General features: G+C 31.1%; 1 protein-coding gene across 1 annotated transcript; it reads right to left on the bottom strand.

The window, feature by feature from the left end:
* Window positions 1-209: 209 nt before the first annotated feature.
* Window positions 210-2010, bottom strand: LOC139858734 (root allergen protein-like). Its single transcript, XM_071847573.1, has 2 exons — window positions 1797-2010; window positions 210-612 (listed from the first exon to the last, which is right to left on the bottom strand). Exons 1-2 carry the CDS (start codon window positions 1975-1977, stop codon window positions 317-319), a joined length of 477 nt encoding a protein of 158 aa, XP_071703674.1. The 5' UTR covers window positions 1978-2010; the 3' UTR covers window positions 210-316.
* Window positions 2011-19777: the final 17767 nt, after the last annotated feature.

Here is a 19777-nt window from a genome sequence, read left to right as displayed (position 1 = left end):
TATGAAACTCCCAACAAGTGTTCCAAGGTTAGTAGTTTTTTTAGTTGTCATTTGTCATCAATAGTTAATTCGTAATCCTGATTGTTAATAATGTTTACAAGGTATTTATTTATTTATCGATTAGATACCTTCATTTATTTCATCCAAATCTTTTCTTTCAGGCAGTTGTTATTATATCAAACAAAAACAAAGTACAATCTTTAATGACATAAGTCACATAACCGAAGAACATGTCCGTTATTTTTTCAGAAAAGGCAAAAAACATACTAAAACAGAGCATTCAAATTCTCATAGAGACGTTAATATAAGTTCTTATTCAGTAAGTTTCAGGATGAGCAATGACATATGACTCAATTGCCTTGAAGGTTTTGTTGCATGCTTCTTTTGCAAGATTGATTTTATCTTCATCCAGCTTAGAATCGCCTTTGCACTTAATCTCCACTGTGTGCTTGTATACACTTCCTCCGTTCGAAGATGGTACGAACTTAATATGATGAGTGGCAGTGTCGATTATACCCATCAAGGCGTCACCTTCAAAGGCCGTGTAGCCAATGCTTAAGTTGTTTTTGTCAACGACATCGACCTTGCTCTTTAAACTCTTGAACGGGTAACCTACATGTGCATTGTGCATGCTTAATTTTAGTAAGTTGTGATTAAGCTAAATAACAACATCCTAAGATATTACATCAAGTTTAAGAAAGCATAATAAACACAAAATTATGGCTAAAGAGCCTTTGGCTAAGCGGAATGTTGAAATTCTTCAATAAGCAGCTTCTTGGTCCAACTCTTAAGACAAGACATAATGTGCATAAATGCATAATTGGTGGTTTTATACGATAATAATGTAGCTAAAGGGGACTGATTCGTACACCACTGAAAATCATCCATACACCACTAAATATGTTTTAGAGGGTTGTACAGTACAACACAGTACAACACTCTATTGCATATTTAGTAGTGTATGGATAATTTTGGTGGTGTACGCGCGAATCATCACCCATTGCTAAATATGGCTAATAATGTAGACCTAAAAACAAGTTTAAACGTACTATACAATCAGTGTGTTCTGTTTTTCTCTTTATCTTCAGCGGTGTAGTGGATTGACCCATTCTTCCAACATGAGAGATGTGGGTTCGAATCTTTGCACACACAATTAATTCGCAAGTTCACTCTCACATTACGTGGGATGCGTGGGTTGAGGTCACCAATTTAAATTTCTTTGTAAGAGAATGTGTCTCATTAAAGTAAGTCTAGCTGAGAGGTTTTACCGGACACCACCCGTATGGATGTGTTCCCGAATACCGTCGATCGGATTCGGGTTTTCGCTCGAACGTGTGTGTTATGTGCAAATGATGAGGGTCGTTGAAATAAATGATCCGCTGATGCGAAAATCGCCGTTAAAAAAAAAGAGTTAACCTTACATTAAAAGCAATCGAATCTATGTAATTATTTGGCTAAAAGTAGTTGCAACCTAAACATGTGAATTGATGTATAAAATTATAAAGCAATACACGGTTATATAAAGGGTATTTTATTATATAGTTTATTAATTAATTCATAAGTTACCAACTTATTTTTAAAAGCTACTTCAACTATTTTTTTCTTCTAGAGTTTTACTTTTCAATAACTGGCTTTTAATATTTTATCTTATCAAACAATACGAGAAGTTAAAGCTTATAAAATAAATAAAAAAAACCTCCACCGCCTTGAAGCCTTTTACATATCATTTTTGTTGATATAATGATATGTCTTTTCTTGCTATAAAAAATAAAAGTATTAAGAATTAACCTAATTACCATCAGCATATGTAGTACTCATGATGCTTCCAACACCACCATCACCTTGAACGATATTGATGGATTTGTAACTTTCTGGTTGGACCTTAGCAGCAATGTTTTCGTAGTCATTGTAGACATTAAAAAGTTTAGGAGCAGGAAGTGAAGAAGTGAGCTCAAGTTCAACAGTGACAACAGCCATTATAATTGTAGTTCTTAAAAGAATATATGTAAGAAACTGAATGATTTTGTTGTGATGAAATATGAGTGAGCATAGTGACTTATATAGGACTTGAATGCTATGCAAATAGTCAAAAAAAAAGATACTAACAAAGATACGTCTGCATTCCATCTATGACTTACTGTCTAACTTCTGTTCGGCGTGCAAGTAATTAATTCGCCATCTAGACCCTTAAATGTGCGCATTCTATGGCTGACTCACTGCACCTCGTTATTATTACATCACGAATAATATTGTATGTATAACGCTGGATCACTCAGACGTGTGTGGTGATAAATGTAACCTTATGGGCGTATGCTGTTATGAAGTTGCGAAACATCATTACTTTTAACTCAAAAATGTAGAGGAGTAATCTCATTTGAGAAAAAGTACATCAACCTACTTCCTTTTTAGAGCAATGTAAACATTAACCGGTATTAATGTTGTATAAACTAGGCCATATTGTTTACTACACACAAAATGAAGATATCACTATAAGTCAGTAGTCTTAGAAAATTGAAAGAACCAAATTGATCAAGTTTATTTCGGTTACCGGCTGGGATGAGTGGTATCCGGTTGCAGGGTGCAGTGACCCGTCCTAATCCATCTGGACGAAGTCTTCAACAGTTGGTCCCATTGCGAGGTTCTGACTTCTATATGTCATGAACGACTCCATGTAGTATGAGCAAATGCACAGCGGAAGATTTCTTTCATACCTGAGAATAAACATGCTTTCAAGTGTCAACCAAAAGGTTGGTGAGTTCATAAGTTTATCATAAAACAATAAAATTCATCATTTTGATAGACCACAAGATTTCCGTTTATAAATATATGTACACTCGCAAGTGTATAAAAGTATTCTATAAGCTGTAGGCACCCGGTAACAAGCCTTAACGTTCATGTTTTACCCTCTGAAGTACACTAGATCAGGTGTGTTTAAAATAACCTCGAAGTATTAAAGCATCCCATAGTCAGGATGAGGTTTGTCAGGCCCAATAGATCTATCTTTAGGATTCGCGCCTACCGTACATAGACAAGTAGTTTAATGTTACCAAGCTAAGGGTATATTTCTGGTTTAAACCCACATAGAATTAGTTTTAGTACTTGTGCCTATTTCGTAAAACATTTATAAAACAGCGTATGTATTCTCAGCCCAAAAATATATATAAAAAGGGAGTAATGAAACTCACCAAATGTATTTTGTAGTAAAAATACATATGACTATATTGAACAATGCAGGGTTGGCCTCGGATTCACGAACCTATATTATTCATATATTTATTAAAACATATAATTGACATCGAATGAAATTTTATATTATTAGTGATATACTTGTTATTTTAGTAAATTATATGTTATATGTATTATATATGGTTTTATGTAACTAATTGTTATTTGGTAAAATAATATTAATAAAAAGTTGTATTAGCTTGTAATAATAATAATAATAATAATAATAATAGTAATAATTTTTAATAATACTAGTAGTAAAATAATGATATTTTTAGTAATGATAATACTATACTAATTCTAATAATGATAATAATAATAATAATAATAGTAATGATAAAAATAATAATAATAATGTTAAAAATAATAATAATAATAATTTTACTAATGATGATAACAATAATAATAATACTTAATTTAATAAATATAATAATAATAATAATAATAATAATAATAATAATAATAATAATAATAATAATAATAATAATAATAATAATAATAATAATAATAATAATAATAATAATAATAATAATAATAATAATAATAATAATAATAAAAACTACCTCAAGGATATGTTCCAAATAAAAAAAAATGCTCTTGCCCGGACTCAAACCCGCGACCTCCCGCTCACCCATCAACACCCTTAACCGTCCCTCTGCCTTTGTTTTTCTGATTAATAACACGGCTTACTTATATTTAACCCGTATCATTTATGTTTCCCTTTTAACTCAATCGGCCCATCACAAAAACTGACCCAATTTACTAATACAAGGTTCTCGATCCAATAACACTTTTTAAATTGAATTACTCGATGTAATTGAGGTAGGGTTTCGGTTGGTAACACAGGAACCGCAAAAACATTGTTTTTCTCCTTTACAGCTCATTAGAAACTTTGTTATATCGTTATCATCAACCTTATTTTTATGTTATTTTATGTATCACCATACATTGAATATCATTCATTATCATCATGAAATTTTCAATCGTCTTTCTCTGCTTCCACTTCACAGAATCATATGATCTAAAAGTCATTCTTTACTTTTATATTCACAAGTGGGTGTAGGTGTTTGAAATCAATGATCAAGTGGGTTTAAAGTTGTCGACCAAAATATAAAAGGAAACAAAACAGCATCATGTAAAGACCACTTTCAAGTTGTAATAATAAATAATTGATCAAGTTGTAGTACAAATAAATCGAATGGTAGGTAACGGTTTGTTCATTATTTTTAGTAGTCCTGATCTAAAATTTAAGGCTGCGTTTGTTCGAATGAGACAATAGTAGGTAACTAATGAAGTATCAGGTGTAAATGTAACTGCAACACAGCAGTTTTGGTCTGTTTGGTTAGCGAGTACACTGCAGCAAAATAGCTGCAGCAACATAAGTTTTACAACAAAATGTTGGTGGTGTTTTATGACTACAACAGCAAGCTCATAATGATAGTTGTTATGGGATTGTAGTGGAAGTTGTTGATTTTTTATGTGGTGATGTTTTGGGTAGAATAAAAGCGACAGTAGCAGAAGTAACAGATGGCAGGTGGCGCTTATAGGTGGTGGTTCTTAACGTGGAGATTAAACAAGGTGGTTGTTAGAGTGATGGTGATTCACTTACAGTAAGAACCGAAGGTGTGTGGGAGTTTTTGTGATTTGTTGAATGTATTGATCTATGGTGTTGCAACATGAAACAAAAAAAAATACACTCCAAGATGATGGGATTCGATGGTGATAATGAATTTGATGGAGGTGATGATTAGTGGTGGTTGATCATAGAGAAGAGAGTGATCGGTGATGTTTTGATTATGTTTTCAATGCATATGTATTAAGTATATATATTAGATAGATAGAAAGGTAGAATAAATATGATAGATAAGTTAGATAATTAAGTGTAACAGAAGTAAAAGTAAGATGAAGAAATAGTTTAGTAGACAAGGAATCACGAACTTTAAAAAAAATAAAGTTGATGGAGATGCATAACAAACCGATTCTTTTTATATTTTATCTTTAATATTAATAATTTAATAAATATATAAATTATAAAACTTGCTAATATTAGAAATAATAATAATAAATAATAATATAAAGATAATAATAATTATTACTAATAATGTTACTATTAATAACAATAATAATAATAATAATAATAGTAATAATAATAATAATAATAACATTAATGACAATAATAATAAGTTGTATCTTAATGAAAATAACAATACTTATAATAATTTTAATAAAAATAATAATTTCATAAACAATGATAATAATGATACAAATAAAACAATAATAATAATGCTAATACTAATAATAATAATAATAATAATAATAATAATAATAATAATAATAATAATAATAATAATAATAATAATAATAATAATAATAATAATAATAATAATAATAATAATAATAATAATAATAATAATAATAATAAGAGTAATAATAATAGTAAGTCACAAAAATAATAATTTTAGTGAAATTGATAATAATATTATTAATTATAATAATACTAATAATAATAACATTAGCAATAATATTTATATATCAAATTTCATATTTTTTATAAGAATATTAATAACACTAGTATTGATATTAATATTAAAGATAATAATAATATTATAACAACAGCATTTAATTAGTATTACATATTATAGATTATGTAATATAACTATTTAATATATATTTTACAATAATGGGTTTTATACATTTTAATAATAATAATAATAATAATAATATAATGAGTTACATGTTTCCATAACATTAATAATAATGATATTAATATTAGTAATAATAATAATAATAATAATAATAATAATAATAATAATAATATTATAACAAATATATTTTTAACTTGTAATTACATTGAATATTAATATTACAATTTATTAATTATGTAATTAGATCATTCATTATATGATAACATTATTTAAATGTTTGATACTTATACATTGTATATATATTACATTTATAAATGTATACATATTTATTTACAAGTACAAGTTCGTGAATCGTCGTGAATGGTCGTAGATCAATTAAATACAAGAAAACACTTCAAAATTTTTTTTAGACTCAACTTTACAGACTTTGCTTATCGTGTCGAGATCATATAAAGATTTAGTTTAAATTTGGTCGGAAATTTTCGGGTCGTCACAGTACCTACCCGTTAAAGAAATTTCGTCCCGAAATTTGAGTGAGGTGGTCATGGCTAACCATAAAAATGTTTTCATGACGAATATGAATTGATAATTAGAGTTTTATCACCTTGAGTAATATGAATAAGACAATTCGATTATTCGAAGTGCACGAGTGAAGCTATCACTAAATAGTGAAATGATAAAGACGGTTTCATCATAACTTTTGACTAATCATGGTTGATTTCCGGTATTCAAGGGATTTAAAGAAAATCTTCGAAATCTATAAGATCTGATTCTTCGAGATTTAAGGAAATTCGGATATCTTTAATTAAATGCGATGATCTGTCCCGATTACTATGACTGATATTTCCAGTATAAATTTATCTTTTCAGTTCCATTAGTTTTCACCACTTCTATACACAATTCCTAAATTCAAAAGATTGTGAAAATGCTTAATCCAGTTCTGATTCTTGTTCTTATCCTCACTATAGTAACAATCATTCTCCTTTTCTAATTACCACCGGAGGAATTCATTTTCTTCTATTTTTCCCTTGGGGTTATAATGCTTTTAATTCTCCCGTGTCTTTATGTTGCGATAAACATTGATATACACGGTTTGTAATTCCTGTGTTTGTGATCAGCTTTATATTTTCCTTTATTTTTCGGAGCTCCATGCTCTTGTTTTCTCTTCCCGACCCCAAGTCAAGTGAATAATGGTCCAGAATTTGTAGATATAGAGTTTCGAATGATTATAATATTCTAAGCAGGAAGGAACGTGATAGCACAATTTGATTTTCAAATTTATCAAAATTACAGAAGATAGAACTATCAAGAATATATTCTTCTTGATATGTTCGGAGGTTATGTAGAATGAAAGAGTTATGTAACATGACACATGATAATGGTATAATCTACTGTGAACCATCATCACGTTTCATTAGAAACTCAGCATGACTTACTGTAATATAACCATGTTGGCCTGACGTCATTATATTATACTAACTCATGCTTCAATTCCCAACACTTCTCCACAATTCATTCATAGTTTATACTTAGATTTTATAGAAGTTTCCAATATAATGAAATACAGAAAACTCGAAGAGATAGATAATTTCGAACAAGAATATTTATGAAAATATCCTCAGAAATATCGAAGATATTTATGATGATATTTTGGAATTTCTAAGGTCGAAGGTTGATGAAGAAAAATTTTCCGCAAGATTTTAACATGACTTCGGAGCAAGATATTCTCTAAAGATTTCATCGGATCCAGAATTACCTGGATTCTTTGAATATAGGGTTTGGTTCTTGTATTTGTTCTTGGTCTCCTTCATGGTTAGCTCAACCCGTTTTTCAGTATCAAATTTTTTAATCGAGCGTTCCCAACACTCCATTCTTTATCATCAAACTCTTGGCCGTTTAAACCATCTACCATTTTTCTGTTTCCTCTGCATTTAATGCTACGATATCTGAATCATCGGTTATCAATTCGAGGTGGTGTCAGAAGAATTGTGTTTTTAGATGATTAAACGCTGATGGTAATATGGTGGAATATAAAAGGTTCTCTGGTATCAATAAATGAGCACGCATATATATCAAGGTTATAATAAGGTTTTCAAATAAGGTTGTTTTGAATGAAAAGTCAAAGTTGTCTTGCTGGAGCTGTGACAAAATTGGCTATTTTGAAGAAGAACTGCAAAGTTATTTTAGGTAATAATAACACTAAAGGAAATAGCACAGCTACGTGTTAAACGTTTACTCAGGTCCCAAAAGTTTTTCAGGTGTATAACTATATGCATCAATCTTTCCTTCCGTAGATGAGATGCAGTTGGTTCATCCTCTCGATTGAGGTGTCTTCAAGAATCGTGAAAGGTTTGAACGCAGATTTTAATCGTCAAGATACAAATGAGGGTTAAGATGAAATCAAGTGGCAAACTTGAAGAATTGTTTAGTTTCATATGTTATAATTAATATTTTAATTCATTTTAATTGTCCAATGTTGGTAGTCCTCAATTGATAGTCCACAGTTAGCAATTCAATAATTCATATATAGTTTAATACATAATATTCAAATTAAATAATACGTATCGTAACCCGTGTACATATCTCAGACTCGATCACAACTCAAACTATATATATTATTGTAGAATCCACCTCAACCCTGTATAGCGAACTCGATCATTACAGCATATAGAGTGTCTATGGTTATTCCGATTAATATATATAGATGCGTCGATATGATATGTCAAAACCTTGTATACGTGTCCCGATATTTAAAGTACGTAAAATAAATAACAGAAATTAAATAACGATAAATAAAATTGCGAGAATAAATTGCGATAAATAAAATATAATCAGTTAGCTGGAAACAGTTAGCTAGGAACAGTTAGCGTGGATTCTTAACAAATTATTTTTCATAGTTAAATTGTTTGTTTCTAACAAATTTTATTTTGTCCAATGTTTTCTTCATTATGCCACTTGTTGGATTCTGAGAAGTCAAAATCCAAATATGAAATTGAATGAAAATGGTTATTTTGTGGTGAACAGATTCATATACCGGTGAATGTAAGTAGGATAGTGAATGACTGTTGAATCGGATTCGAAGAATGTACACTGTAACTTATTAATGTGGAATCTAAATATTCCTCGGGTATTACCTACCCGTTAAGATATTTTCACCATTAACAGTTTGTACAAAAGAATTCTTAATTACAATCTTTATGAAAACATATATACATATATATATATTTTAGATTTAATCATGGATTTAATGAGTTAATATGATATTAAACTCATATTATTTTCGGTTTGAGCTAGAATAAGTAATCTCTAAAACTATTAGGAACCACATATTCTTCGTAGAATATTAATGAAGTTATGGATCAATACTTCATCATTAATTATTGGTGGTACTCCTTGGCATCTATGGTGCGTATGATGTTGATGTTCGAAGTATAGATTATGGTGTCGAGACGTGTGATGCGGATGTTGTTGTTAGTGGTACTGGTGCTGTTGGTACTGATGTGGGTGGTACTGTTAGTGCCGGTGATGCTGCTGGTGCTTGTAAGTTTTGAACCATATTCTCCAAGGTTAGCACTCGAGCTCGAAGTTCTTTAACTTCTTCTACTAACCCTGGTTGGTTATCAGTGTGAGGTAGAGATCGGATATCTTCTCTAGTTTCGTTAATGGTAGTCTCAAGATGAAAAATTCTGGCAAGAAGGGTATAAACGGTGTTGCGAACAGGTTCGCCGGTGAGTGGGTCGAGTACTCCAAGGTTAGGTGGTAGATTCGGTTCATGATATGGAGTACCTTCTTCCCTTCTCCATAGGGTGAGTATGTCACGAACCCACCCCCATTTTCTCCAGTAATTACGGTAGTTGATTGGTTGTTGTGCTCCAGTCATGCTGTCTTCGGAGTCAGAGGAACTTGGTCGATTCGTAGAGGCCATCTTATGCGATTACAGAAAAGATTTCTGGTATAAAAAGATTAGTGATTGCAACTGATAGTTGAATGTTATTCTTAGTGCATAATATACATAGATATATGTAGTACCAGGATCCCTTAAATTAAGGAGAAATTACGGGAGATATCAGGCAAGTTTACCGTAATAGATACGCTAAGATGTGAATTTGCAGATATGCTAAGATATGAATTTAGCAGATACACTAAGATACGAATTTTGTCTATACACTATTCATGCAATCATTGCAGTAAGATGTGTCTAGACTAAGAATGATAAGCAGGTAATTTTCGACATGAAACGATAAGCAAAACTTTTGACATACAGACACGGTCGAAGTCCAGACTCACTAATGCATCTAAACAACTATCAGTTAGACACACTAATGCAAGACCTGGTTCGCTAAGACCACCGCTCTGATACCACCTGTAGTGACCCGTCCTAATCCATCTGGACGAAGTCTTCAACAGTTGGTCCCATTGCGAGGTTCTGACTTCTATATGCCATGAACGACTTCATGTAGTGTGAGCAAATGCACAGCGAGATATTTCTTTCATACCTGAGAATAAACATGCTTTCAAGTGTCAACCAAAAGGTTGGTGAGTTCATAAGTTTATCATAAAACAATAAAATTCATCATTTTGATAGACCACAAGATTTCCGTTTATAAATATATGTACACTCGCATGTGTATAAAAGTATTCTATAAGCTGTAGGCACCCGGTAACAAGCCTTAACGTTCATGTTTTACCCTCTGAAGTACACCAGATCAGGTGTGTTTAAAATAACCTCGAAGTACTAAAGCATCCCATAGTCAGGATGGGGTTTGTCAGGCCCAATAGATCTATCTTTAGGATTCGCGCCTACCTACATAGACAAGTAGTTTAATGTTACCAAGCTAAGGGTATATTTCTGGTTTAAACCCACATAGAATTAGTTTTAGTACTTGTGCCTATTTCGTAAAACATTTATAAAACAGCGCATGTATTCTCAGCCCAAAAATATATATAAAAAGGGAGTAATGAAACTCACCAAATGTATTTTGTAGTAAAAATACATATGACTATATTGAACAATGCAGGGTTGGCCTCGAATTCACGAACCTATATTATTCATATATTTATTAAAACATATAATTGACATCGAATGAAGTTTTATATTATTAGTGATATACTTGTTATTTTAGTAAATTATATGTTATATGTATTATATATGGTTTTATGTAACTAATTGTTATTTGGTAAAATAATATTAATAAAAAGTTGTATTAGCTTGTAATAATAATAATAATAATAATAATAATAATAATAATAATAATAGTAATAATTTTTTAATAATACTAGTAGTAAAATAATGATATTTTTAGTAATGATAATACTATACTAATTCTAATAATGATAATAATAATAATAGTAATGATAAAAATAATAATAATGTTAATAATAATAATAATAATAATAATTTTACTAATGATGATAACAATAATAATAATACTTAATTTAATAAATATAATGATAATAATAATAATAATAATAATAATAATAATAATAATAATAATAATAATAATAATAATAATAATAATAATAATAATAATAATAATAATAATAATAATAATAATAATAATAATAATAGTAATAATAATAATAATAATAAAAACTACCTCAAGGATATGTTCCAAATAAAAAAATGCTCTTGCCCGGGCTCAAACCCGCGACCTCCCGCTCACCCATCAACACCCTTAACCGTCCCTCTGCCTTTGTTTTTCTAATTAATAACACGGCTTACTTATATTTAACCCGTATCATTTATGTTTCCCTTTTAACTCAATCGGCCCATCACAAAAACTGACCCAATTTACTAATACAAGGTTCCCGATCCAATAACACTTTTTAAATTGAATTACTATATGTAATTGAGGTAGGGTTTCGGTTGGTAACACAGGAACCGCAAAAACATTGTTTTTCTCCTTTACAGCTCATTAGAAACTTTGTTATATCGTTATCATCAACCTTATTTTTATGTTATTTTATGTATCACCATACATTGGATATCATTCATTATCATCATGAAATTTTCAATCGTCTTTCTCTGCTTCCACTTCACAGAATCATATGATCTAAAAGTCATTCTTTACTTTTATATTCACAAGTGGGTGTAGGTGTTTGAAATCAATGATCAAGTGGGTTTAAAGTTGTCGACCAAAATATAAAACGAAACAAAACAGCATCATGTAAAGACCACTTTCAAGTTGTAATAATAAATAATTGATCAAGTTGTAGTACAAATAAATCGAATGGCAGGTAACGGTTTGTTCATTATTTTTAGTAGTCCTGATCTAAAATTTAAGGCTGCGTTTGTTCGAATGAGACAATAGTAGGTAACTAATGAATTATCAGGTGTAAATGTAACTGCAACACAGTAGTTTTGGTCTGTTTGGTTAGCGAGTACACTGTAGCAAAATAGCTGCAGCAACAGAAGTTTTACAACAAAATGTTGGTGGTGTTTTATGACTACAACAGCAAGCTCATAATGATAGTTGTTATGGGATTGTAGTGGAAGTTGTTGATTTTTTATGTGGTGATGTTTTGGGTAGAATAAAAGCGACAGTAGCAGAAGTAACAGATGGCAGGTGGCGCTTATAGGTGGTGGTTCTTAACGTGGAGATTAAACAAGGTTGTTGTTAGAGTGATGGTGATTCACTTACAGTAAGAACCGAAGGTGTGTGGGAGTTTTTGTGATTTGTTGAATGTATTGATCTATGGTGTTGCAACATGAAACAAAAAAAATACACTCGAAGATGATGGGATTCGACGGTGATAATGAATTTGATGGAGGTGATGATTAGTGGTGGTTGATCATAAAGAAGAGAGTGATCGGTGATGTTTTAATTATGTTTTCAATGCATATGTATTAAGTATATATATTAGATAGATAGAAAGGTAGAATAAATATGATAGATAAGTTAGATAATTAAGTGTAACAGAAGTAAAAGTAAGATGAAGAAATAGTTTAGTAGACAAGGAATCACGGACTTTAAAAAAAATAAAGTTGATGGAGATGCATAACAAACCGATTCTTTTTATATTTTATCTTTAATATTAATAATTTAATAAATATATAAATTATAAAACTTGCTAATATTAGAAATAATAATAATAAATAATAATATAAAGATAATAATAATTATTACTAATAATGTTACTATTAATAATATTAATAATATTAATAATAATAATAATAATAATAATAATAATAATAATAATAATAATAATAATAATAATAATAATAATAACATTAATGACAATAATAATAAGTTGTATCTTAATGAAAATAACAATACTTATAATAATTTTAATAAAAATAATAATTTCATAAACAATGATAATAATGATACAAATAAAACAATAATAATAATGCTAATACTAATACTAATAATAATAATAATAATAATAATAATAATAATAATAATAATAATAATAATAATAATAATAATAATAATAATAATAATAATAATAATAATAATAATAATAATAATAATAATAAGAGTAATAATAATAGTAAGTCACAAAATTAATAATTTTAGTGAAATTGATAATAATATTATTAATTATAATAATACTAATAATAATAACATTAGCAATAATATTTATATATCAAATTTCATATTTTTTTTATAAGAATATTAATAACACTAGTATTGATATTAATATTAAAGATAATAATAATATTATAACAACAGCATTTAATTAGTATTACATATTATAGATTATGTAATATAACTATTTAATATATATTATACAATAATGGGTTTTATACATTTTAATAATAATAATAATAATAATAATAATAATAATAATAATAATAATAATAATAATAATAATAATAATAATAATAATAATAATAATAATAATAATAAAAATATAATGAGTTACATGTTTCCATAACATTAATAATAATGATATTAATATTAATAATAATAATAATAATATTATAACAAATATATTTTTAACTTGTAATTACATTGAATATTAATATTACAATTTATTAATTATGTAATTAGATCATTCATTATATGATAACATTATTTAAATGTTTGATACTTATACATTGTATATATATTACATTTATAAATGTATACATATTTATTTACAAGTACAAGTTCGTGAATCGTCGTGAATGGTCGTAGATCAATTAAATACAAGAAAACACTTCAAAATTTTTTTTGAGACTCAACTTTACAGACTTTGCTTATCGTGTCGAGATCATATAAAGATTTAGTTTAAATTTGGTCAAAAATTTCCGGGTCGTCACACAGGGCCGGTCCCGAGAATTATTGATGTACCTTGGACATTTGTAAGTATTCGTCAAACATGTCCGTTGTTGTACTATACGCTGATTGACGCAACGCAGATGTACACTTTTGTATCGTAGTAAAACCTTGTCTGAAAAGAGCATCAATTTTTTGTTTAAAAAAAACGAAATGACTTGGTAAAGGTTCTAAATCATAATTAACTATATCATGGACGATGCGTAAAAATAAATCTTTACTCATTCTAAAACGAGTCTTCTAAACCGTCGATCGAGATATTTTGGATTTTCTTGAAAATAGTGTTTGTGTAAAGTTCCATCTGCTTCTTCATGATCTCTATGAATGTAAACTCGAGACCGTGGAACTCGTTTGTTGTTGGCAGCTTCTTCAGCCTCTTCAGCATCCAATTCTTCAGCAATTACACGTAAAAAATCCAAATCTTCTTCATTATCCGAATCCCAAATATCAATAATTTTAAACAAAGTGTTTGCCATTTTATTTTTAAGAAGTATAGAATTTATAAGATAATATTAAAGAAGTATGTGGAAAAATGGTATAAAAAATGTGGTAAATTTAAAAGGAAAAAAAATACTCAAACGGTAATATATCCGTTGAATGAAACATGTGGTTGTCAACCATTGTCTAACACCACCATCACCTTGCAACAGCTGCATGTGATACCACCATCGCGCCTTCAATAAATTTGAACCATCACGCCCCATAGCGGCGCTATGGTGGCGTGACGGTGGTGATTTTGAGTTGATCACACTCTATTATTTGTGGTCTAAGGGAGCATAAAGGTTTTAAGTGAAAGATATAATACACATAAATAGCAACATGAATATAAATTTATTAATATATGAGTGGGACCATTGTCTTGCCTTCTTCACCTCTCATGTATCTTCTTTCACTTCTCCAATTTCCACAACTTGTTACCCACTGTTACAACTCGAAAGATACACGACTTAGAGAATAACCGTTACAAACTCAAAAATTACATATACACTACATTGCTAGGGTGCTAAGATAGCAACTTTGCAAAAAAGACACAACAACCTGAAGGCACAAACAACTATTATGAAGTGAAAACTAGAGAATTATGCAACCAATTGTGCCAATCAATAGTTTTTGACTTGCATCTTTTCGCGATCCACTCAAAACTTTTGACTTGAACTTCACTCAATGCTACCGGTGGGTTCCAAACCACGTTCTCGAAAACTTGTTGGTTTCGATTTTTTCCATATGAGGTACACACACGTCCACACTACCGCTTGCCAAATTTTTTCACCCAAGTCTGACATTGTATGGTTTACATTACCCTTCAATAACTCATCCATGTTAATACTATTAGCACAACCCAAACGCCACCAATCAAATACCTTTACCTAAATATCATACGCAAACTTGCATGAGACAAGGGAATGATCTACCGATTCAACATCCTTGTCACAAACGGGACAACGGACCGAATGGAGATCAATTCCCCTTTTATACAATTCTATCAAAACCGGCAACCGTATTTTTTCTAGCCCTCCAAATGAATATTTCAACCTTCTTAGGAGTTAAAATATTTTGTAAAGTTTCGAATGCGTTAATGCCTGCACACAATAGCTTAGAGTTTATTAAGTCGGAGAGAGCTTTGGTTGTAAGCACCTACTTATTACTCGCTTGCCATCTCCATGAGTCTGCTTTTTCCGGGTTGATAACAGTTGAACGAATCATTTCACACAATCTGACCAGCTCACCACATGCTCGACCAAAAGGTTCTCTTGACCATTCCCGTATCCCGCTGCTCTTTGACCCATCCCAGCAGATTTTGTCTGCAACAGAAGCTTCCAAATTTGTTTCCAAGCGAACCAATCTCTTGAAACTATTTTTTAATGTGTCATCCCAGAGCCATTTGTCATTCCAATGCGATGTTGTTGTTCTATCAACGATCATCTTAAAAAAAGAGGTCCTGAATGACAAACCATTACTTTTTATGCAGCTCCATGTTTTGATTATGTTAGACCACGCCAAAGTAGATGAAACACATTGAGAAAAGTTAAGTAAATTAAGACACCCGAAGGACCGTAAATGCTTTTTATAACTTTGACCCACAAGGAAGCGGTTTCGGTATAGAACCTCCACCACCACTTGCCAATCAAAGCCAATTTTTGCTTTTTAAAGAGCCCAAATTTAACCCACCATCCCCGTAAGGAAGAAGAACATCTTCCCATTTTACCCATGACATTTTTGATTTATTTCCCCACCCGCCCCAAAAAAAAAGAACGTCTTACACTCTCAAATTTTTTAGCACACATGGCGAGGCACGGAAGAGCAAGAAAAAAAACAACGGGATACTAATTAGAACCGATTTCACAAGTGTCAAATGTCCACCAAACGAAATCGCACGTGCTTTCCAATTCGAAAGTCTTTTCTCAAATTTATCCACAACTGGTTGCCAACTAGCCATCTTATTCATCTTTGCCCCAATGGGAAGTCAATTTTACAACCAAAAATACTAGCCATTTCTTCGTATATTACTTCCGTTAACTACTCCACACCAACGAATGAACATTTGCTTCAACGGTATCAAGCCTCAGTGTGAAAGGGCCCGCGATTAGTTGCCAAGCAACCCGGGTTCAATTCCTGGGGCGGACGGTTTTCTCTCCAATTTCCTGCGATTAGTTGCCAAGCAACCCAGGTCCCGCGATTAGTTGTCAAGCAACCCGGGGTAGGAGTTTCCTTCTAGCCTGTGTGGGTGCAAATGATGAGGGTCATTGAAATAAATGATCCGCTGATGCAATATCGCCGTTCAAAAAAAAAAAAAAACTACTCCACACCAATTTCTTTGATTCCTTTTTTTAAATTTTCTTTTACATTGTAGTTTGAACAACAAATTCACTTACAGAAAGGTGTAAGTTAAGATACAAATCAACAAATACCCGTATAATTACATGGAAATACTTTCACGTCAGGCGGATGACCCTGCCTGCACTACGGCGGATCCCGCCCCTGCCACCACCTCTTTCCACCACCTGCGACCATCAAATCCTCCTACCACCTCCGACCACCGCGTTCTCCCCACCACCTGTGCCCCAACACTATCCACCACATGTGAATGCGTAAGTGGTCTAATGAAGATGATCTTAGTCTTGATGGGTTCGTTAAAAAAATTCTCGTTTACTGGTGGTGGTGGTGGTAACATATAGTTCGTTCTTATAAGAGAGCAATCAACATTTAAAAGATTGAGGTGGTTATGAATGTTAATGAGGGAGAAAGAGAGAGTATGGGTTTTTGATATAGTAAAAATAGTCATGTTGGTAGTTGTGAGTTTTTGTAGAAGTAAACATAATAAAAAAATAAAAATGAAAATATATTTACATGTAAAAGAGAATGGGTGAGTGGTTGTCGTTTACTTTAATCAAATGGCCAAATTTTAGGTTCTCTTTAGTATTATAAGGATAATAGTTGTCAAGTTGATAATATATAGATTTTATAGGTGTATCATGATAACTTGAAATGCGTTGTGGTTACTTTTATTTGTATCATGTATTATCGGTTTGAAGTAGATGCATGTTCAACCTTATTTTTCCGTTTGTTGAGGACAAACTCCCTGTCAAATATCTAGGTTTACCGCTTGTCTCCTTTAGCTTATTTCATTGGGATTGTACAACTCTTGTTGATTGTGTTAAGAGCAAAATTCAAGATTGGAAGAATAAATTTCTTTCTTTTGCGGGTCAGGTCTAATTAATTATCTCTATGCTCACGTCGATGCAGTTACCTAGTGCTATTATTAAGGAAATTGAAGCTTTAATTAGAGGTTTCCTATGGTTTCAAGGTGAGTTAAAGCGTTGTAAGGCAAAGGTGAAAGGGCCATGGTTTGTCTTCCTAAGGAGGAGGGAGGTTTGGGCATTAAGCGTTTGAAAGAATGGAATTTGGCGCTTATGTCTTCTCATATTTGGGGCATTCTCACTTGCCCCAATTCCATTTGGGTTAAAGGGATTCACACATATCGTTTAAGAGGTAAGAACTTTTGGAACGCCTCAGTCGCTGCGTGTGCTAGTGTTGGTTGGCATAAGATAATGGCCATTCGTTCGTTAGTTCGAGTTAGATTTATTTATTTGATAAGCGATGGAATTTATACTTTAGCTTAGTATGATTTGTGGTGCGACATTGGTCCCCTCGAAGATGTTGTCTCTGTTAGAATACATTAACAAAACAATTATGAGTCAAAGTCAAGTTACCATATTAGCTAATTTGACCTTTGGGATCAGAAAGTATCTTTCATCATTTTCCATTCAAGACATGTCACAAGATCACAACTAGCTGCCAAGATTAACGGATTCAAGTATGCCAACATTTCAACATTTCCTAAAATGTAATAAGGGGGTTCCAAAAGTGTATTGGATTCTTCCCTTTATTAGAATTAGTTGTAACAATATTGGGGTATAAAACCCTTGTTGAATGAACAAGATGAACACAATTCATATTGTAAAAAACTTTCAATTAATCAATACATCTGATCATATTCGTATTCTTATCATTCTAACATGGTATCAGAGATGAAGGTTTGAATCCACAAACAACTTCATAGCTGCAATCATTTACCAGAAATTTTGAAGCTGCCATGTCAAGAATCGACGGTAGATCATAAATTAAAACTGCCATGTCAATGAGTGACAGTAGCTCGATTAATCAAAGCAACAACAACAATTTCAGAATTTTTGAACAATCAAGGTTGAGCAATGATGTGCGAAAAGTGGTATATGAATTGTTGTATAAAATAATATGGAAAAATACCGATTAGAGATTGCTACACACTAACGGGTAGTGTACCCGATCGTGTAGTAGTATAGTAACTGGTTTAGTTCCGTTTATCGTTCCAAGGACAGTTGTATTAGTCAAACTAGAATTATAAACTATATTATGATTAACTAAGTAAATGAAGCTTAAAGGTACAAGTTTTATGTTTTGGTGGCTATTTAACGATTTAGCCAAATCATAGAAGGTTAAATGTAAAAACAATATTTTTGGTCTTTTAAGTTTATAAGATGAAAATAAGTGCAAAGAAAGTAAGTAAGATAGATTTGATATCAATTTAAGGAAAAATGCTCATCTAGACTTTTTACCCTCGATGTTGAATGTTATTTAAGATTAAGACCGGATTGATTGGTTATGCACGAGAACTAATTGATCGGTTCACCAAGAGTAGTCTTGAGTAAACACTCAAACGGGATTACAAGATGCAAGTGATGTTCTTGTCATCTAAGACCTCCTATTTGTAATCAACTAATTCAACTAGTCTAAAGACTTAAAGAATGATCAAGTCAATGGTGTGTTGATCATGATCCACTCCTATGTCAACTTATGATTTAGCCTAGTTCATTCCCTTGGTCCGGTTAAATGCTCAATTCACCCAACCCAAGTAATCAATTTAGTGTGGTAATAAGATCCCTATAAACGTCACTAGATAAGGTAAATTACTAACACCTATTAGTTATATGGAATCGAGTAATGAAAATATGTATAACATAATCTAGGGAATTGATCGTTCACCTATATAACTACACATATCAATTAGGCTATCCGAAAGTATCTACAAGAGTCATTCTTACATACCTATATAAACTAACCATTTGAACTCAACTTATCCCTTTTGGTAAAAGATGGATAAAC

This window comes from Rutidosis leptorrhynchoides, chromosome 7 (assembly GCF_046630445.1).
Source record: "Rutidosis leptorrhynchoides isolate AG116_Rl617_1_P2 chromosome 7, CSIRO_AGI_Rlap_v1, whole genome shotgun sequence".
Classification (NCBI taxonomy): Eukaryota; Viridiplantae; Streptophyta; class Magnoliopsida; order Asterales; family Asteraceae; genus Rutidosis; species Rutidosis leptorrhynchoides.
The sequence above is the reverse complement of the archived record's forward strand: the minus strand, read 5'-3'. Positions and strand labels throughout refer to the sequence as shown.